General features: G+C 56.6%; 1 protein-coding gene across 5 annotated transcripts in view; it reads right to left on the bottom strand.

The window, feature by feature from the left end:
- Positions 1–9,126, bottom strand: part of PGS1 (phosphatidylglycerophosphate synthase 1) — a 35,452-nt gene extending 26,326 nt beyond the window's left edge. For all 5 annotated transcript variants that reach the window (XM_030295067.1, XM_030295070.1, XM_030295069.1 and 2 more), the window contains exon 1: positions 8,969–9,126. In XM_030295067.1, the coding sequence (XP_030150927.1) occupies positions 8,969–9,111 (143 nt within the window). In that variant the 5' untranslated portion in view covers positions 9,112–9,126. The remainder of the gene's footprint in view (positions 1–8,968) is intronic.
- Between the last annotated feature and the right edge of the window lie 12,817 nt (positions 9,127–21,943).

The raw sequence follows: 21,943 nt of genomic DNA, 5'->3' as shown, positions 1-21,943 counted from the left end.
GGCACACGCTCAACACGGAGGCGCCCCGACAAACCCGCCTGCACAAAGCCACTGAAGGCCACCTGGAACGAAGGCAGGCCCGGGATGAGGGTGATCACCGCAACCCAGGCCGCCAGCTGTGTGACTGCAGAGACAAACAAGGCTTTTATTTAGGGAAGGACCTAGAAAAACAAAGTCTTCTCTTTAATACTCAGCTGTGGAGAGAAGAGCTGGAGCAGGAAGAGCCTGGAGGAGGGGGGGCCATCTCGGCCGTGGCGACAATCGCCCCCCCCTCGGCCCTGGGACACACCGTCCCCGGGGCTCACGCCACATAAAGCTGCGCCCCAGACCGGCTCCACTCCGCTGAGGCAGAGACAGTGGCAACCGAGGTCCTGCCCTCGCACCCGCGGATCCGCAGGTCTGCCGCCCGCCCCGGCTGGCACCTCCATGGGGACAGGGAGGGAGGGGCAATACACCCGGAGCCCCACGCGAGCCCGGGCCGACTCTGAATCCCAGCAAGCAGCAGCAGGAAATCCCTGTGCCGTGCGTGACCTTCTACCGCAGCTTTGCGAGGGGCTCTGGGGAAGGGACGCTGCAACACCCCAAGGCCTGAAGAGCCACAGATTCCAGGAAGATGATTTCATTCACTTGCCTCATGATAGAGCGCTGAATCTTCCCAGGGCCTGCGAACGTCCCTACACAGGCGCCAGATGGCCCACAGCTGTGCTTCCCAGAAAGCCCGTCGGTCTGTCCCGGCCGACTCATTGCCAAGAACGCTTTAGTCAGCGGGTGGAAGGTAGCGGTTCCCTGGATCCGGGGAAGTCGGGGACTGGCCTGGGGCCCCACAATGCAGAGGGAGGAGAGCAGCTAACCTTTCCCGCTGTCTGCGATGCGGGGGCGGGGGGGGGGGGGTGACGGCACTCGGGGCCACTGGCTCGCTAAGGTTCTCAGGTGATGAGTGGCAGCTGGCAAGCAAAAGGCCTAGACACGTAGACTAGCAGCTGCTGCCTCGATTTCCCAAACTGTAAGCCTTGTTCCTGCAGTGCTCAAAGACAACTTCCAGGAGAGGGAAAGACGCTCCAGTCCAATGGAAGACCACGAGATGATGGGAAAGCCTGCGGGACAATCCATCCGAAGGCCCGAAGGGGGCCTAAAGTCTACCAGTCATTCAGTAAACATGGTCCATCCGAGGCAGAAAACCCCACAGTAGCAGCACCAGACCGACGTACCCCCAGTCTCATGGCACCTGTCATCTCTCAGACCAAACAAAGGACCAGGGCGCCAGCCGACACCCCGGGCCACACCCCCCATCTGGGCCCAGAGACTGCAATCAGCTTCCCAAAAGGGAGATGCGGAAACACGTCCTCGGCACACGGCAACCCAGGAGGGGGCCAGCGCCGGCCCGGGGCCTCCATCCCGGTCATCACGTGAGCACCCCCTGGCTCGTGAGGGGCGCAGGGGAAGAGCTGCCCGGCCCTGGGCTCCCACGAGCCCAGCGGCCTCACAAGCTGACACGCCTGAGATCCTCCAAGAACGACACAAGACACAGGCGCTGCCATTAATTAAAGGTCAAAACATACAGCACATGGGCTTCGAGTGACCGAAAAGGGGAGCTCTCGGCGCCTGAGCCCCCGGAGGCCTTACAACACCTGCCTTCAGACGGGCTCCCTGAGGGCTGCCCCAGGAGAGTGGAGAGGCGAGCAAACCTAAGGAGTGGGAACTGGCAAAAGCCACCGCGAGCGGGAAAACTGGTCTCCGCGGCCAGTCCCCATGACACACACGTCAAGGGGTCCAGCGTCGGCCCCATCCTGCCCGGGAGAGGCCCAGGGCAGGCTCAGGCGGGCCAGGCTCAGGGCCCGGGGCTGCCTTGGGCAGGTCTCGTCCCTGCCAGGCAGCTTTCCCCGGGAATGTTCCACCAGGGCCTCCGTCCAAGATCTGTTGAGGGCTTTTTTATGTTGGCTTCCTGTTTAATCTGTGTACTGACAGGTTTATTTTTGCTAGAGAGGAGAAGGAGCTGAGAGGTGGCAGGGGCCCGGCGGGTCGGGGGCGGGGGGGGGGGGGAGACCCCGCCCTCAAGTGACAATTTCGCACACCCAAAGTGGAAGGCACTTTGGAAAGGAGCAAAGCCTTCTACAAAGGGCCCCACAGCGCCGACACGGGCGTGGGGAGACCACGTGTGGCCAGGTGACGATCTAACTCGAAACGAAGGGCCCCGGCCAGGGCAGGCACAGCCAAGCCAGAGTCCACTTGGGGGCCCACGCTGTTCCCTCACCTCGGCCAGAAGCCCGTGGGGGGGCTGGTTCCCGCTTTCCACAGCCTAACTCCTGGGAATCTTCCCAGAAAAGGTTCCTTCCAGTGCCAGCAGCAACCCCACTGCACAGTAACCCCAGTCTCCAGGGGCGACCACCTGTGCGGGCAAGTCCCCACACCCCAGGGAGGTTTACTAAGAAACCGCACGTCCCAGGTCAGGAACCGAAGCCCCGAGAGATCTGAGGAGCTGTGGTTACTTTACCAAAAAAGCATAGCCATGTCAGTCACACACACACACAATTTCCACACCGAGACCTGGACGCCCCTGAATCATCTCTCTGGTACCACCTAGCCCCGGTTTCTAGTTACGAAGAGAGGAAGTGGGGAGAGGGGGTTGGGGACCCGATCACAGCTTCTGCTGACGACCCGGCCTCCCAAGGCAAGCCCCTTTACTCGGAATACCATGGAAGTTTGGAGAACAGGGCTAGGGCAAGCGGGTGCCAGAGGCAACAACAAACCTAGCGCACTGACACCCCCCCCCCCCCAGCCCACGATTCTAAAAGTGGAACAAAGCAGCACGCCCTCCGAAGGGCAGGCTCCGGCCACCGCGGGATGGCAGGCCCGCAAAGGTTCAGCCCCGAGGCTTAAGGCTTCGGGCAGAGAATCTGCAGAGTCCCGCACTGGGGAGTCAGCTGGGTGTTAGGGCTCAGGACCTGACCTGGGGCCCTTCCTCCCCCTGGGTGAGGGGGGCGAGGGGAAGGCTTCAGGGTGACTCCAGGAGGGCACAGTAAGTATGAAGGGAGGGGAGCCGTGGGGGGGGGGGGGGGGGGGGGGGGCGAAGTCTCTTCCCACCATCTCTAAGAGGAACCCACATCTGAACCGCCTTGACCAAGGAGGCTCTTTTCCCTGAGCCCCCAGACTGGCGGCCGCCACTAAGTGAGAACAGTGGAAGCCCACCTGGCCCAAGGGGTGATCCTAAGTGGGACAGAGCGGCCCAGCGTCCGCCGAGGCACCGGGAGGCGGGGGGGACTGGAGTTCGTGACAGTCAGCCGCTCGGAAACGGCAGAACGGCCACGGAGATACAACTGGACACCGCTCCTGACCCCGGGGGCCTCAGGGGAAAGAGGAGGTGTTTCTCCTTCTCGTGGGGAGACAGGAGCTCTTCATTTCACCAAACATCCTGGAGCTGCAGGTGCTCCATGGAAAAACACTGACACGCCTTGCATTTTCCCTCCGTCTGGATGCGCGACAGGGTTCCTGGAGGTCCAACCCCGCTCCGCCGTGGCAGCGGCGAGAGGCCAACAAAGGCAGGCAAACACCAGAGAATTACACCCCGGTCTACACTTCCCATGTGCCCTCCACAGCCTCTCCGCCTCGGAGGACAGGGGTCTGCTTCCCAGGGGCTGCGGAAGGTCACCCGCCCCAGCGGGAACCAAACAAGCGGGCCGCCCTCTCAGGGGTCTTCTCAAAAGGGGGCATCCTGGGCTCTGAACAAAGAAAACAGCGATGCTACAGGACTGTCCTCAGACACTAACCACAAATCCTCCACGGACAGCACAGGAGCCCTACCCCCTGTCCCGTACCGCACTCGGGGTACTAACTAAGTGGCCCCCACCGTGGGCTCGGCCATGCTCCAAAAGTCCGTGGGCTCTTCTGGAACTGTAAGATAAGATTCGTGGTACAAGCTCTGTGGCTTGGATCCCAACCAAATCTGTACAAAATGACGAAAAAATGAAGTTTTTAAGAGAAACCAAGCTCGGTGGACTGCAATATTTTCAGAAACTACTTTTTAAGAAAAACCCACCCTCCCCCCAGTCATGCACACTGAAACGTCAAAAAGTGAGCTAATAAGAAAAGAGCAACAGTCATAGCACTTCCTGAGAAAAGCTCTCAAGAAACTACATGAAGGCACCGTACTTCCTGCGTCCCCGGCAGCAGGCGGCCCTTCCTGACTAGCTCAAGACCCGAGCCCGAGAAAGGGAAGTGAGTGTGAATTCCCGTAGGTTACAAAAGACCAACGGCCCTCTGCACTCCCACCACAAGTCCGGCGTGAGAGACTGCGGCTGCCAGTACTTGGCTACGTGCTGACCAGCTAGAGGACTGTCCTCTGGACTTGCCCAAAAGGAAGTCGCTCACATCCAGGGGCCAGAAATCCCACAGAACCCACAGCACGGTGTGGTCGGTCGGTGAGAGCACCAGACACAGCACAAGTGCCTGTCGAGAACCAATCACACGTTCGACTAATCCAAAGGCTCGGACATGCCTGACTTCCCAGCAGCCTCGAAAAGAACTCGTTTACGTGAATCAGATCACATGTTCACAAGTGGACGATCTATCCAAACGCTTTAATCCAGGCTCCCTGCTAACTCTCTAGGGGCACACAGCTGACTGACCCAGCCTAATGCACGTCCCCAGCCACAGTGTGCTGGGGGTCAGTCACGGTTAACATGAACTCAACAAAGCTACAATTTAAAAGTCTGTCCGGGGGCGCCTGGGTGGCACAGTCGGTTAAGCGTCCGACTTCAGCCAGGTCACGATCTCGCGGTCCGTGAGTTCGAGCCCCGCGTCGGGCTCTGGGCTGATGGCTCAGAGCCTGGAGCCTGTTTCCGATTCTGTGTCTCCCTCTCTCTCTGCCCCTCCCCCGTTCATGCTCTGTCTCTCTCTGTCCCAAAAATAAATAAACGTTGAAAAAATAAAAAATAAAAAAAATAAAAGTCTGTCCGCTAATTCCCTGCAGGATCAAGTTTGAATTATTTGGGGGAAATTACGCTCTAAGTATCCCCCTCCCACCCATTCTATTACTGTAAATAAACCAAGAGCAGGCTCTACTAAACCCTAACAAGTAAGGAGCATTACAAAGTTTAAAGAAAAAGTGATTTCTGGAAATCTGGTGGTCCCTCAGAGTAGAAGATACTAACAAGCTGAACTGGAGGGTGCTGACCTGCCGTTACAACTGAAGACAATCTAACTGAAAGGACAGCCTTCTGGGGGGCGCCTGGGTGGCTCAGTCGGTTGGGCATGCAACTTCAGCTCAGGTCATGATCTCCCGGTTCGTGGGTTCGAGCCCCAGGTCGGGCTCTGTGCTGACAGCTCTGAGCCTGGAGCGTGCTTCGGACTCTGTGTCTCCCTCTCTCTCTCTCTGCCCCTCCCTCACCTGGTGCTCTGTCTCTGTCTCTCTCTCAAAAATAAATGTTAAAAAAAATTAAGGAAGGAAGAAAAAGAAAGAGAGAAAAAAAAGAAAAAGAACGAACAGCCTTCTGGGTCTCTGTTTCCCTCTAACTCACGTTTGGAGCCCCCTCACCACTCCTCATACTCACACCTACCCACACACCTAGAAGAGAGAAAACAGGACTTGAGTCTCAAAAATAAAGCCCTTTCTGCACATATAGCTCAAACTGAAAATCATTTGTTTGCTGTTTTTTTAGAGAAGGAGGCCACAAAGAAAATATTTCCTCGCATGGCAGGCAAGCTCGAGATTAGGAACCAGCGCCCCCCTGACACCTTTCCCACTGAGGTTCATCTACTCCAAATAACAAGTCGATTCTGTGTAGCCTGATGACTCCAAACTATCTGGTGTCGGCTGCCCCTCCTGAGCTCCAGATCTGTCAGAACACCTCCACCTGGACGTGCCTGGATACTAGTGAACCTGCCCCGAGGTCACCTTATCATCACCCCCAAACCCAGTCCCCTTTCTTACCCCCTGTTTTGGTGAAGCGTGCCTCCATTCACGCAGTCACCCAAGTCAAACACACGGCCTACCCCCCAGGCACTCCCCCTACGCCTCCCCCACCAGAGCGGATTCTACCTTCCACTCCCCACCACCTCAGGCCCGGACCACTCGGAAAGGAAACTACAAGAAATCTCAGAGCTTGCCTCCCTGGGTCTCAGCCCAGAGGATGTTTGTTCCTAGCTCCTCTCTCCACCTCCCTTCCCTACTCAGCGCCCCCAGTCAGCTCCTGGAAATGACTTGAGAACTGCCTTCCGCCTCTGCTGCTACAATCAGCAGCCCACACCGATTCAGGACCCTTCCCTGAACACCACCAGCTCCCCCTTCTCTCCCTAGCCTGCTCCTATACTCCAAAACGCAGCTCTGAGATCACAGCCACCAGGAAGCCTTCTGTGACCTCCTGGTGTGCCTCTTAGGTGCAGCCGTGACCTTCTACCTTACTCTACTATTTCTTCTGTTATGGGTCTGAGCATCTTGAAGGTGGGGCTATGTCTTTACCTGTCTTCCTAGGCACCTACGCACAGCAGAGCTCTACACACGCATGCTGAATAAACGAATGAACCCAACAGTCCAAAGCGATAATGAGTCAGACGCCTGCTCAAGAGAAAAACAGTATTTCTAGATCACTAATTGGAAGTAATTTTAAGTAGCATTCTCTGTCACTATGGCTGTCTCTGTAACTAACAAGGAAACCGCTGCAAGGAAAGAACCCTCCTTTCCCCCCCACCCCCCCCCCGCCCCACGTGTTAGCCACGAGGATTCACCAGGCACTCCAACAGTTGAGTCAGACTGGCAGAGCTAAAATCTGAAAAAGTCTAAGCTCATGACTACACAGAACTATTATCAATGAATCAACGACCAGAGTTACAAGAAACCACATCATTCGGGGAATGAGGCGTTGCGAGGTACAACCGTACGATTGGAGGAAAAACGAAAGTCAGCAGCCAATAGAGGATGAGTGGCCACACAAGACCAGAGAAACCCCAACACCAAGGCCACAAAGAGTCCGGGAAAATCTGCAAACCCGTAAGGCAGTAAGGCAAGAAGAAAAAAAAAAAAAGGGTCAGAAAGCTACAGTGTTGTCATAACACTGGTCGCAGCACTTATCGGCAGTCAGTCCTAGTAGCATTTTTCCCCCTAAGGATTATAAAACACAAATTTCAGACACTTGTTTCTTTGGCTTGAGTTTCTGGTTTAACTGTTGACCCAGAGATACAACTCCCTCTCTCCGCTTAATCAAAAAGAAATACGGTGCCACACCTCCTGCCTCCATTTACAAAAAGGACTTTGGGAAGTCAGTTTAGACTCTCCCCACTGCCACACTCTCCACCCCCCCCCCACACACACACACAAATCACTCAAGAGAAATGTCTTTTTCAAAAGAATTTGTTAACAGTTAATTCCAATGCTAAACAGGAATCAACAATGAAGTGTTCTTCCTAGAGTTTTTTTTTTTTTTTAATTTTTTTTTTTTTTCAACGTTTATTTATTTTTGGGACAGAGAGAGACAGAGCATGAACGGGGGAGGGGCAGAGAGAGAGGGAGACACAGAATCGGAAACAGGCTCCAGGCTCCGAGCCATCAGCCCAGAGCCTGACGCGGGGCTCGAACTCACGGACCGCGAGATCGTGACCTGGCTGAAGTCGGACGCTTAACCGACTGCGCCACCCAGGCGCCCCTAGAGTTTAAACATATACAGGGAAATTACAAAACTGCCTGAACACCTCATCTTTGAGGAGAGCACGTTTCTTGAAACTTTAAACCAAATTTCCCAGTGGTTTGATGCCGAGACGTGGAAGTCATCTGACTTCACTACCCACTGCAATGGCCAGGTCTTGGCCAAACACCAAGTACAGAAAACGCTGAGGCCACCTCTGCCCTGCCCCCGCCGGTTTCACTGATATGAAACTTAAAGCCATTCTGATCAGCAGGCTTCTAAGGGCTCAATATAGCCCCGATGCTATCACCTAAAAGTTACCCTGAATCAAACTCGATTTTTTACTGAAAATCATCCACCGTAACCCAGGATGAAGCCGGCTGCTTCCCATACCTAGAAACAGCACGCATGACTGGACCACAGATCTGTGCACGGAAAGTCAGGAGGTCTCATCCTCACCCAAGTAGCACAGATAAAATCTAAGACAACGCAAACCCTACTAAGGCATTTACGTCTAAGATCTTTTTCTTTTTTTTTTTTTTTCTTTTAAAGGACCAAAGGGGGCGCCTGGGTGGCTCAGTGGGTTGAGCCTACTGACTTCGGCTCAGGTCATGATCTTGTGGTTCGCGAGTTTGAGCCCCACGTCGGGCTCTGTGTGGACAGCTCGGAGCCTGGAGCCTGCTTCGGATCCTGTGTCTCCCTCTCTCTCTGCCCCTCCCCGGCTCATGCTCTGTCTCTCTCTCTCTCTGTCAAAAATAAATAAACATTAAAAAAAAAAATTTAAAGGATCAAGGGTAAGACTTGAGTGTCTCTGATAAGAAAACCATTTGCACACAAGAAATCTTTTTCTTTTTTCTTTTTACATTAGCACTAACAGCAGGCCTCTTGGGTCAGCATGTTCTAGGCAAATGTTGACTCTGAAAGCCCACTGCCTGAACAAACCGCTTCAAAGCCTCCCTCGCCATTTACATAAGTCACTTCAGTACTTTTCCAGAACACGGGCGCTTTGAAAAGTGGGGGGGAGGGGGGGGTCGAGTGGTTCCTCTTCCCTGGCCTTAGAGTCACTGACTCAGGATTGCTTCACAGCCCTCTCGGGCAGGATGTGAGAAGCGCTGCACGAACACAATCCCGGCTGAGCTGATTCACTCCGGCCGAGCCACCCCGCGGCCAGGACCACGTAAGGAAAAGACCCCCTCCGCACCCAAGCGGCGTCTCTCGCCACCAGACCCCGCCACGCCAGCCGCCGGGGCCCGGGGCGCCCGAGCTCGGCCCCCCGCGTGAGCGCGCACTCCCGGCGCGGAGGGAGGCAGGGCTGCGGCCGCGACCCCGCCACGGCCGGCCCGGCCGCCTCTCACCTCCTGCGCCGGCGGTCCCGGTTCCTGCCCAGGCGGTCGGACAGGCGCCCCAGGAGCGCGGCCAGCCCGGGGCGGCCGGGCAGCAGGCCCAGCAGTCGCCTCCAGAGCACCGGCCCCGCCGCCGCCGCTGCCGCCGCCGCCATGGAGACTCGGCGCTTCCGCTTCCGGCGCGCGAGAACTTTATTGACAGCGGCGCTCGCGGACAAGTGGCGGCGGGGGCGGGGCGGGCGCAGGTGTGCAGGCGGCGCGCGGGGCGCAGGCGCAGACGCCGCGGGAGCGTCCCGCGCGCCCGAGTCGCCTGGCCTCGCGAAGTCCCGGCCGTGCCCGACGCCGGGGCTCCCGAGCAGGTGCAGCGGGCAGGCCCGGGGAACGCGCGGCTCTGCGAGCCGAGGGCCGCGTCCGTGGAACCGGGAGCACCTTCTCTAGCCGATCTTCGAAAAGAAGATGTGGTCTGGGGCGCCTGGGTGGCGCAGTCGGTTAAGCGTCCGACTTCAGCCAGGTCACGATCTCGCGGTCCGGGAGTTCGAGCCCCGCGTCAGGCTCTGGGCTGATGGCTCAGAGCCTGGAGCCTGTTTCCGATTCTGTGTCTCCCTCTCTCTCTGCCCCTCCCCCGTTCATGCTCTGTCTCTCTCTGTCCCAAAAATAAATAAACGTTGAAAAAAAAAAAAGAAAAATAAAAAAAATAAAAAAAAAAAGAAAAGAAAAGAAGATGTGGCAATGTCCTGAGGGGCAGGGGAGATGGCTCTGACCCGAAACGTGGGGTTCCTCGGCCGACCCACGTGGACTGGGACTCGGGAACCGGAAGAGCCGTAGGAGGTGGCCACATCGTCCTTGTCCCGGGGTGGGGGTGTTGTGGACACACGGGATGCAAAACATTCCGAACTCCGCTTCCACCCAGGTATCCCACGGAAGTCAGTTACGCGTTCCCTGCAAGAATGTTCGTCTCAGCATTGTGCATGATACCAAAAATGTGGAAGCAATCAACAGTGGGAGAGTTGGGGAAATCAATAATGGGGCATCGCTGCGTGGGAAGACCGCGCGCAGCCATGAAGAATTACGTCCTAGAAGAATCTTGAGTGACACAAGTGGAAAATCCAGGTTTTAGCAGTCTAGAGCGTATCTCGTTGGGAAAATTAAAAATTGGAGACAGCATCGTGTGCAGACAGACTGAAAGTAAATACACAAAACCGCTAACATTGTTTACGTGGGGCTATTCAAGAATTTCCAACTTGTTTACGACCAACGAGCGTTTCAGATTGTTTCAAGCTTTCCTTTACGTTTAGAGAGCTTTACAAATACAAGGTGGACTCTGATTCACCTCTTCCGAGTTAGAAGTGGTGAATCATCAAATTTCCTAATTTCCAGTAACTAGGATGAGACCATCCATTGCATGATTCCACTTTTGCACGGGGCCTAGGACAAGGGGTAGTTGTAGGGTCAAGTGGCCGAATGCCTGCACCATGATGTTTAATGGTGACCACAGGAGCATTCTACCCATCCAGAAGAGAGCTGGCAGCGCGGTGGTGCTTTGCCGGGTGAGGTATTGAGTGAGACAGACAGCCATAGTACTGTCCCGTTGGCAGTTTCCCATCTAAAATAAATTGTAGTTAATACGGTCGTATTACAGCATGGTAAGTTACACCAGTAAGTATTTACGTATAAACAGCAGGCAATGACCCAGTGCCTTCTGAAGCCACCCACCTAGAGCCTCTGTCCATGGCTAGTTTGAAACTGTCAGAGCTGCTACCAGAATGAGGCAACCACGACTTTGCCCTAGGACGTGCACGTTTAGAAGTTGCAAAAATTTTAAATAATGGTTTTCAGGGATTGAGCAATTTTTTCTTAATGGTTGCATTTACGCGATGACAAGACAAACACTTTCCATCCACCAGGAGAGACGTCGGCTGGTTAGCGAGCACAGGTAAAGGAGATAAGTCACTCTCAGGTGACACAGGTGGCCCAGAGAAGAGGCCTGGGAGTACCCCAAGCTGCTTGGAGGGCCAGCGGGCTGGGCTGCTGCAGGGCTCTCCACTCACACCTTGATGACCCTGGGCCAGAAGGCATGTGCCCTCTGAGACCCCTGATGGCTCGAAAGCCCATCTGCTGAGGCCCCCCTCACCCTCCTGCCCTCACCCACTGCTTTCTGGCCAGTCGCACCGGCTCCTTCCCGAACAGGAGGTGCCAGGGTTACAATGACAAGAGCTGATGAGACCGATGACAGATATCAGGTCTTCCCAAACGGAAAAGGAAACGCATTCACTGGAAGGAGAGTTGACGTCAGGGAGGGGTGGGCTGCGGCCCCTGATAGCCAGGCTGCTGTCCCGGGCAGGAAACATCAGGAAATCCTGAGCCAAGGGCCCATGCCTCACTGTCTGTGATTCACACACGAACCGAAAATCAGGCCAACGCAAGCGGAAGGCCCCTCCTCCCCAGACTACTTCGGGCGCAAGGGTCTCTTTCAGCCACAGGGCACTTAGCAAATTCCAGAAGGAGGAAGAGGTGGTCCAGCCCACCTCCCTCCGGCGAGGAGAAACTCTCCCATCGGTTTGTCCGGTTTGTCCCGTAGGCGGGGGCTATCAGCTGCTTCTGAGGAGTGCACACTTGGTTCCCGGGGAATGGAGCTTAGGTGCTGGGGGGATGAAGCCAGCTGGGGACCACTGCATTCTTTCATTCTGTCGTGCCCCGGCCACACCGGCCCCGTCTCTTCTCAATCCCTCAACACCCTCCCTCCCCCCACCCCACCCCCACGCTGCCACCTCAGGATCTTTGCTTAGCTGTTCTGTCCACTCATGAGCACGTCCTCCCAGCTCCTCTCATCCCCCCTTTCCAAACCGAGACCTGACTCCAGCCCTCCGGGCTTCTGTTCCCCCAGAGCAGGGGTCGGCCAACGTTTCCCTCAAGGGCCCAGTCGCGACTACTTTACCCTCTTGGAGCCAGATGGCCTCACGGGCAACTGCCCAACGGGGTACAAAAGCAGCCGCAACCAATACGAACCCGTGCAGCCGTATTTCCAATAAAACTTTATTTACAAAAACAGTCTGCCGGCCTGTGTGCCACGGTCTGCCAACTTCTGCTTCAGATCAGGTCTTTTCCCATGGCCGTAGCCGAGGTACCAGGCATTGAGCCCTCCCAGGCCTGCGTGGCCCTAAAGGTGCTTGAGATGAGGTCTTTCTAGCACCAGGGGCCTCAGGTGGCTGGGGGGGGGGGGGGGGTTGCTGCGGACGAGGCCCAGAGGAGCTGAAGGTTGTGAAAAACAAATCTGCCAAGCACTGAAGCTGAAAACAGCAACCTACGGGGGGGGGGGGGGGGGGGGGGCGCGGGGAGCCGGTCAAGGTTCTTGTACTTATCATTTAAACTTTTCGGGGTCGAAAAATCTTGTCATCGGCGAAACAAAACCCCACCTGTCCCTCGATGTGATCCATGCCTCCCTGCCGCAGAGAGGCCCAGGATAATCTGGCATTTCATCAACAAGAAGCCCGGGCCCAAATTTCTGGACATGCCTCCTGGGCAGAGCGTGCCGGTTTGTTTCTCTGTGTCGCTGGTGAGAGATAAATGCAGCTCTCGGTTTCAGGGGAATCTCAGCCTCTTGTGACGTGGCAGGCAGCCAGCGCCACCCCAGCAAGGACCTGCTGGCCTCCTCCCGATGTAGCAGTCCAGCGCGTGGGGAAACACTGCGGCCCGTGGCCAGTTCTGTCCCAGGGAATCCCTGGCTCTCTGGGTCCTGCTTGGGGAGCCGAGGCGAGCTGCTGGGGGCTCCTTGGCAGAAGCCCGTCCTGACATGGCCGTGCCCTGCTTTTCTCCCCACCTGGCCCCCACGGTTAATTGAAGCAAGAGGCTAAGCGTGCCCTGGGCCTCGCTCGAGAACCCCAGCTCAGGATGAGTCTTGCCTAAGATGAGGCCACATCCACCGAGCAGGTGGGACTCCCAGGACCAGGCTGGATTTATTTCCAGTCTCTTGGAATTTAGGGAAGAGACTCAAAGAATGTCGTCCTTCTTGCCCTTTAGCCTGGAAAGGGGAGGTGGGAAGACGGAGGCCAGGTGGGGTTGCTGCCTCAGTGCCTGGGGCTCCTGGCGGGGAGGGGAGGGAGGAGGAGAGGCCAGTCCTGGGGGTGGGCCTATGCTGAGCTGGAGAGCCCATGTCCCATCTAAGGGGCCAGTGGAGACCTGCCAAGTGTAGACCCTCTGCTGCCAGACGACCCATTTTTTCCAAAGAAAGCCCCAAAGTCAGATGTGAATGTGACATTTCCAGATTTTTAAATGTCGTCTCAAACATATATATATATATGTTTTTAATTCCCTGAAGTCTAACCAGTGCCTCTACGGGTCACGCTCAACCCGTAGTTCACTACTCCACTCACATCTTCCGGTCTGCGAAACAATGTCCCCAGCACCACGGGAGAACAAGGTAAGGGTTGAAGACGGTAAAAGACCACAGTTCATCTGTTTGTAACGTTTGAATGTCGAACCCTGGGACTGTATTGCCTGTTTGTGAAACACATTTTGAGTCTCAAAGTTGCAAAAATCAGAGAATGTGTCTGACCCACCTCTCAGGGGTTGAAGGGGGAACAACATTCTCATCTTACCAGTTTGTAGCTGCCTCAGGTTGAGCCTGAAAGCAGGGATCGAAGGCCAAGGCCTTTACGTTAGTAGGTGGGAGGGAGAGAGAGGCAGAGTGAGCTGTAAACTCAGCGGGGGGGGGGGGGGGGGCCGTGGATCCCAGACACGCTGGCACTGGAGGTGTGCCGGTCCCCGGGCACCTACAGGCTGGGAAACGTGGGGAGGTCAGGTGACCCCTCCAGACCTCAGCTTCCCACCAGCCTGCGTGTGTCACTTCCCCAGGGAATCCCCTCGGCTGTTCCCCCCAATAGATTCAGTCTCCCCATAATATGCTCACACAGCCCCCCAGGACTCTTCCTTTACAGGACTCATGGTGCATTCAAAATTGACTAGTCATGACATCAACTGTGGGAGAATCTTGACCTCCTGGAAAGAATCTAAATTTTCCTGAGGTCCCAAACGGATAACTTCTGGGCACGCCGCTCAATCTCTGATGCGCAGAACGCGCTCAACAATGATCTCTTATGAATGAATGAATGAATGAATTACTTTGTGAAATAAATCTTGCAGAAGCGGGAAGTGACTCCAGGTAGGTTTATCTACCCCAGAAATCTGGACCACCGCTGGCATTTTGTTTACAAATACAGGGGGCTTATGAAATCCTGGGGAGGGGGCAGTGCCTGTACCCCGGTTAAGAAACTCTGCATGACACAGCATGGGGCCAGATGAGAGCCAAGGGAGAAGTGGGAAGGAGGGGCTTAGGAGACCCACCTCAACGTCATGCTTTAGAGCCTCACCTCTGTCCCTGATAGAGACCCCCACCTCCCACTCCTTCGGACACACTTCTCTGCCCCCGTGGCTGGTTCTAGACCTTGGGAGCCAGAGAGAGGGTGTATCGTTTCCCCTTTGAACTTGCCCACGAATTGGTGCCTAACAAAGTGCATGCCAGTGTGTGCTTCACAATGCGGGGACCCAAGGACCTTGCTAGTGGTGTCACACACCTGGTTAGGGGTCGCTGTGAAGATCTCACCACTGCGGGAAGCTTAATGCAGGGTGTGGGGGGGGGGGAGGGCTCAGTTCAGATGCTACCCGCACCCCCAGGTGAGGTGGTGAGCAGTCCCAAACCCAGGAACCCAATGGGTTAGGGGCTCCCAGCTGCCTCGCTCCAGGAGCCAGCCATCTGTAGGCAAGCTATTCCAGCCGGTGGTTCTCCACCAACCCTTGGCTCTCCAAGGCCCTCTTGAGCCCAGGCAAAAACTCCTGGGTGCCAGCCTCACTCCCCACCCCCTGTCACCGGGCTCTCCTCCTGGGCACTGCCACTTTAGCTCTCTGGGCACCGGGCCAGGCCTCACTTGTGTTACAGCCCAGATGGTTCACCACGGCCTCTTCCCAGAACTGCCCGCTGCCCTGGTGTCTGTTCCTGAGCGCGGGCACGGCGGCTGCTGCAGGGCGAATGGAGACTCTTCCCATCCCAGCCCCGGACAGAGCAGGGTTTGTTGATTTGGGGTCAGGAGAGACAGCTGGCTGGAAGCTAACTGTCCCATTCTCTAGCCCCAACTCCGAACTGGGAACAGATGTAGATTCCTCATGGAGGGTTGGGAAGAAACTTCCCCTTTCCCCAACAGGCGCCCCACACGCTTCATACCCTCTGTGCCCTCCTAAAGTCCCCCCCACCCCACCCCCTACCCTCCCACCACCCTTCGGTGGGTGGAAGGATGGGCCTCTGCCCCAGGACTCTGGCCCAGCCCAAGCCCCAGAGGGAACAAGGAATGTGAGAAAGCAGGGTGGGTGGGTTGGTGAAGTGTTTTCCTTCCCCTCCCTCCGCACTTTTTCTGGGAAATGCCAGAGGCCAGCTGGGTCTGGAATGTCAGGCTTGAAAGAACTCCTCCAGACATCAGAGCCACAAACCTTTTCATCAGCTCCCTTGCCCCTCCCTGCAGGAACAAAAGCCACAAACCATTGTCCCATTGTCCCAGCCGGCCTCCCCGCCCCGCCTCTGCAGGATGGTCGAAAGCAGCAAAGACAGAGATCAGGGTCCACCTGTGGTGAGGTCCCCGCACCGTCCCCCCCCCCCCCCACTCCGCCGCCTCCTCCCTCTCACCGCACTGGAAGGTCACGGGCGTCACAGCCCTGCCACCAGCAAGGCCGTCCGCCCGCACAGGCAGGGGCTGCCTCCAAGAGGGCACAAGACACAAGAGGCATCAGGGCTGGACTGCCCAGCGGAGCCGGGCCCTGGAAGAACCACACTGGGGCAGCAGGGGGCACAGCTTCCAAGAGGTCCGGGGAGACACAGGTCCCCCGCATCATCTCCAAATTGGCTGGAGAAAATGGGGGAGGGGGGTAAGAGAGGAGAGGCCTCATTGCTTCCTGCCCCGCTCTCTGAACTGCCAGCACGAGACTAGAAGCTCCAGAGGCAAGGACCCAGATCCTTTTCCCCACCACTGTAACCCCAGGCCTGGTCAACTAACGGGCATGCAATAAAGGCACAATCGATGCAGAATAAGTAATATAAAGCCACTGGGCCGTGAACCCCAGCTGCCTTCTTGCCCACCAGTCTTAGAGACAGAGGGAGGCCTGGTGTTGAGCAACTCTGTGGTCTGAGGCCAGTCTCCTAACCCATCTGGTGGCCAATGTTGCCTCCAAACAATGGCAACCTCAGAGCCTGCCCCCAGGCTGGCCCGAAGACAGGAAGATCATCCATGCGAGTATGGGACCTCGTGTTCCCCAGACCAGGCCATAGCTTCCCACGACCACCCCACAGGCGCCAGGGTTCCTATCTGCGAGGTTTGGGCCAAAGCTCATCCTCTGTCACTCCCCATGAGTAAGCGGAGCCCCACAGGCAGCTGAAACCGCTGTGTACTTCCCCTCCATCATGAATAAATCTGTATTATCTTTATGACCAAGCACCTTTGCCTGGAAATGGGATTCTGACTTCGTAGAAATTCTGCAAAGGGAGAGATTAGCAGGCAGGAGTCTCCTAAATCCCTCCGGCCAGGAAGATAGTGGGTGGGGCAGAGGGGCCGGACTTAGGAGAGCCCAACCCCCCTCCCCCCCCACCGCTCCCCCCACCCTCCGCAGGCAGGGAAAGTGAGAGCAGCACTGCCCTGGGTCCCCTGGGTCGCCCTGGATGGGCTCTGGCTTGGGTGGCTCTCTTGCCTGGAAGAGGGTCCCTGGGGGTGTGCCCTGTATCGGCCCAGTGCCTCCTTCCCCGCTTTCCCAGCAGAGTTTGGGTAATCACTCCATCTACCTTTAGATTAGCAGGCCTGATAATCTCCATGCACATGGGGTTTCCACACCATCTATCCCATAGATGCCCCTGAGCCCTGCAGGAAGAAACCACTAGCTACTCTAGAAGTAAGCAGAGTAGGTGTTTCCTAAAAATGATGGAAAGCAGGAGTCAACACAATCTCTCATTAAAAATTCACCGAGGGGCGCCTGGGGTGGCTCAGTGGGTTAAGCATCAGACTCTTTTTTCCGCTCGGGTCATGATCTCCCTGTTCACGAGGTTGAGCCCTGCGTTGGGCTCTGTGCTGACAGTGCACAGTCTACTTGAGATCCTCTCTCTCTCTGCCCCTCCCCTCCCCCTCTCAAAATAAATAAACTTAAAAAAAAAAAAGATTCAGGGGCGCCTGGGCGGCTCAGTCAGTTAAGCGTCTGACTCTTGATTTCAGCTCAGGTCATGATCTCACGGTTCGGGAGTTTGAGCCCCGCATTGGGCTGTGCGCTGACGTGCAGAGCCTGCTTGGGGTTCTTGCTCTCTCCTCTCTCTGTTCCTCCCCTGCTTGCGCTCTCTCTCTCAAAATAAATAAATAAACTTAAAAAAAAAAAAAAAGGATTCATTGAGCACTTTCTATGTACCAGGTTTGAAAAATCCAGTCTGTTTCCTCCAGGTTCTCACTGGATGAGCAGTCCGGGCACGTTGGTCAATGTGGAAACAGCTATCCTGGAAGTTTCACCCGAGTTTCTGCCAAGTCTTAAAGGAAAAGTAGAAACCAGCCAAGGTGTGGAAGGCAGTTCCACCCGGAAGGAAGTGAACATGCAAAGACCCAGGCCTGAGGAAAGTTCTGGAGCACAGAGCCTTCGACACACACCCACTGAGAAGTTTTGGCGCCTCCCAAGGCATTGCAGACCCTGGAGATGCCAGAAAGCTAAGGGGCACCTTGGTAGTTGGCTCAACTCTTTGAAGACAGGCAACTTTGCAGATTGCATCTTGCATGGGAGATACATAGCTCTCCAAAGCATAAAGCCTCGCGGTCACGTCCACCCCCTGCCACCCAAGCTTCGGCAGTGCCTCCCTTCCCCAGACACCCCAGTGCTTTCAAAAGAATTATAGCCAGGGCACCTGGGTGGCTCAGTCGGTTGAGCGTCTGACTTGGGCTCAGGTCATGTTCTCACAGCTCCTGACTTCGAGCCCCGCGTCGGGCTCTGTGCTGACGGCTCGGAGCCCGGAGCCTGCTTTGGATTCTGTGTCTCCCTCTCTCTCTGCCCCTAACCCACTCGTATTTTGTCTCAAAAATAAATCAACATTAAAAGAAAAAAGAATTATAGCCAACATGCACTGAGCATTAACTATGTGCAAGGCACCATTGTAAGCATTGGGTCATATATAAGTTCTCCCATCAACTGGACAGAGTAGGTACTGTTATGAGCCCACTTTACAAATAAGGAAACTGAGGGGCGCCTGGGTGGCTCAGTCGGTTAAGCATCCGACTTCGGCTCAGGTCATGATCTCACAGTTTGTGAGTTTGAGCCCCGCGTCGCGTTGGGCTCTGTGCTGACAGCTCGGAGCCTGGAGCCTGCTTTGAAATCTGTGTGACCCTCTCTCTCTCTCTCTGCCCTCCCCCACTCACACTCTGTCTGTCTCTCAAAAATAAATAAACATCAAAACAAAACCCAGGGGCGCCTGGGTGGCTCAGTCGGTTAAGCGTCCGACTTCAGCTCAGGTCACGATCTCGCGGTCCGTGAGTTCGAGCCCCACGTCGGGCTCTGGGCTGATAGCTCGGAGCCTGGAGCCTGTTTCCGATTCTGTGTCTCCCTCTCTCTCTGCCCCTCCCCCGTTCATGCTCTGTCTCTCTCTGTCCCAAAAATAAATAAACGTTGAAAAAAAAAATTAAAAAAAAAAAAAAAAAAAACAAAACCCAATAAGGACACTGAGGCACGGCTGGCGAAGTAAGTTGCCAGAAGTCATACAGGTACTCGATGGGGGAGCCTAGACAGCAGTTCAATCTCCAGAGTCAGTACGTAGGGAACGCAGCCCACCTTCCCACTGCAAGCCCTGACCTTCTCCAGCCCTGAGAGCCCCTTTCAGGACCCCCCTGAGCACGCCGCCCCTCCTCTCTTCTCTTCCAATCCGCCCTGTGCTCCAGGGCACATTCCCAGCAGATATGCAGTCTCTGCAGAGCCCAGGCTCATTTGGGGACCATGCTGTTGTTTCAGAGATAGGAGTTTTCCAACCAGACTTGAATTCCCAGAATTCCAGGGCTGTTTCGTCCTCCTTATCTTCCCCCTTCAACATCTCCCCTCACCTAAAAAATGAACTATCACAGTATCCTAGGGTCGTAATCACCCCTTTCTCCCGGCACCCCTCCCTTGGGGGGGGGGAGGGGGGCATGTCTCTGCCTCGCCTGTCTCCCTGCAGGATTTACCCAGCACTCTCTCTTCCCGGCACTCTGCTCCGTGCCTGGCAAAAGCAGGCACTCAATGAAGGTTTGTGGACTGGATGAATGGACCTGACTTGTGTCAGACCGTTGTAATTTACAAAGCACTTTCTCATCCATTAACTCCAGGGTTATTCCTTCTGAGTCTTCCTCGCCCTTCACGGGCTCAGCACAGAAGTGTGTATGGTCATGGTGCAGCCTCCTCTTGTCCTTTTCCTGGACGAGAAAAAGAATGAACTGATTATAGAGAGGACGAGAATCCATTTCATTAGCCCACAAGCATCTCGAGGGCAAAGACCCAGTTTTATTCATCACTATATTTCAATACTTAGCACAATGCCTGGTACACAGAGCCCAATATTTGTGAAATGTGTTGGATAAATCAATCTCCCCCCCTCTGCAGAAGCGACCAGAAACAACAAGACTTCCTCCTTGGGGCGCCTGGCTGGCTCAGTCAAAGGCGCATGTGACTCTTGATCTCGGGGTTGTGAGTTCGAGTCCCGCCTTGGGCGTAGAGATTACTTAAGTAAAAAATGGAACTTGAAAAAAATAAATAAATAAAGGACTTCCTCCTTACTACGGTCTGCTCCTAGAAGCTGAGGAAGAACGAGACTGAGATACACCCATTTCTAGCACACTTTGATGTGCAGAATCTCTTGTGAATCTCAGCTCTCTGATGGGGAAAAGGTTACTGTTCTTACTTTGTGCGTGGAAACTGAATCTCAGGGAGGCTGGGTGTCCTGCCCAAATCTCACTTAGTCCCCCCACATCTGTGAGGGGAAGAGGTGATGGCACAGACTGAAGACAGAATGGCAAAGGCAGTGAGGTGCCTGTCCGCTCCTGGAGAAGCAAACGAACCAGGCCTTTGTGTCCTAGACTCCCAAGATGCCTGCTATTAGCATCTGTCCTTCCCTTTCTGACTCATAATCTTCGGTACGGTGGCATCTGGGAAGAGGGCATGGCCCAAAGCCCGCATGTCCTGCGAGGTGAGATTCGCAAGGGGCGCCTGGGTGGCTCAGTCGGTTAAGCAAACGACTTGGGCTCAAGTCATGATCTCACCGTTTGGGAGTTCGAGCCCCGCATCGGGCTCTGTGCTGACAGCTTGGAGCCTGGAGCCTAGTTCAGATTCTGTGTCTCCCTCTGTCTCTGCCCCTCCTCTGCTCGTGCACTCTCAGGTGTCTCCAGCATCCCACTGCCCTTTTGGGGACAGATTGCAAACTTTTCCAACCTTCATAGAGCTGGCCCTGGTTAGCCCAAACCACCCACATTCATGCCAGCGTGACCAAGAGCAAATCCACGGTTCACCGCAATCACCTCTGCACCCCTGAAGAGACATCAGACCCCGCACCCAGAGGTACAGGCGGGGGTGGGGGGGGTGGGGGGAAGGGGACACATTCTTGGCGGTGCTGGGCCATCTGGAAGCGGGCTGAACTCCTGAAAACTGTTTTCTGGAAACCCTCCCCTACTGGACTTTTATTCCCAGCTCTAATTCCAGACTGCGATGAGACTTCTCCTCGGTACCCCGGGAAGGTGCCTCGCCCTGGCTCCTGAACCAGCACCCCCTCCATACACACACATACACACACACAGCCCGCCCCCTCCGGTTTCCTTGCAGCTCCAAACTCCACTCCCGCTACGAGACCCCAGGGCGCCCTCTAGCGGACACCGGCGCGGGGTGGGGCCATTGCTCGCCCCGGGGCCCGTCCCGCCGCGGGAGAGCACCTGGCAGGGCCCACACCGCACCCCGAAAGTTGGGAGACCCAGATGTGTGAAAGCGGTTCTCGTTTGTTTGTGTCTGGTTTTCTGGTGGCGGGAGGCGGCGCTCATGTCAGCGTCGGCAGGGAACCTGGCAGTGGGCCCAGGGACTGAGGCCCGACAGCTGCCACGCAGGCTGCGTCCCCTCCATCCCCGGGGCTCCGGGCTTCTCCTCCGGGACGTGCCCGCACGTCCCCCCGCCCCCACACCTCCCCACTTCAGCTCCCAGGTGCGGCCCCAGTTTCGCCGCCCGGCTTTGGGGTGTCCCCAGTCCCCTCGCGGCCGGCCCGGGCCTCCTGGGGCCGCGATCGGGACCTCGGGCGGGCCCGGGTGGGGGCGAGGGGGGGTGTCCCCGCGAGGTCTGAGAAAAGGGGAAGGGGAGCCGGGAGCCTCTCCCGCTCGGCCTCCTGGAACTGCCCGCGCTCCCGGAGCGGGGGCCCCCGCCTCTGCCAGAAACCTGCCTTCTTAGAAGGGAGGGGGAAAGTGTGAATGAGAAGTTGGGGGCGGAGCGCGCGCGGAGGGTGGGGGGAGGGGCCGCTGCCAGGAACGCGCCGCCGGGGCTGGCGCCGCGCCCGCCGGCCGCCCGGGCCGCCTCGCGCCGCGCTTTGTCTGTGCGCGCGTCTCGGCCGGTCCCGGCCCCGCTCGCGGCCCGCCCTCGGCCGCCCGCGGCCCCTCCTTCGCCCTCCGCGCAGCCTTTCATTGCTGCGAGTAGTGACTAAACATTACAAGAAGGCCGGCCGCGCAGTTCCAGGAATCGGGGGGCGGGGCGCGGCGGCCGCGTATATACCCGCGAGCGCGGCCTCGGCGGCGGCTCCGACTCGCACTCCCGCGCCGCCGCCGCCGCCAGCGCCGCCACTCCGGCCAGCTCCCGCCGCGGCCCCTCGCCTCGTCCCTGCCGGCCGGCCCGGGGACGCGCAGGGGGCAGGGCGGGCGCCCCAGCGAAGCCCGAGAGACGCGCGCGCGGGGCCCTCGGTGGACTCCACGGCCGCCAACATCTGGGCGCAGC

This window comes from Lynx canadensis, chromosome E1 (genome assembly GCF_007474595.2).
Source record: "Lynx canadensis isolate LIC74 chromosome E1, mLynCan4.pri.v2, whole genome shotgun sequence".
NCBI classification, from domain to species: Eukaryota; Metazoa; Chordata; class Mammalia; order Carnivora; family Felidae; genus Lynx; species Lynx canadensis.
The sequence above is the reverse complement of the archived record's forward strand: the minus strand, read 5'-3'. Positions and strand labels throughout refer to the sequence as shown.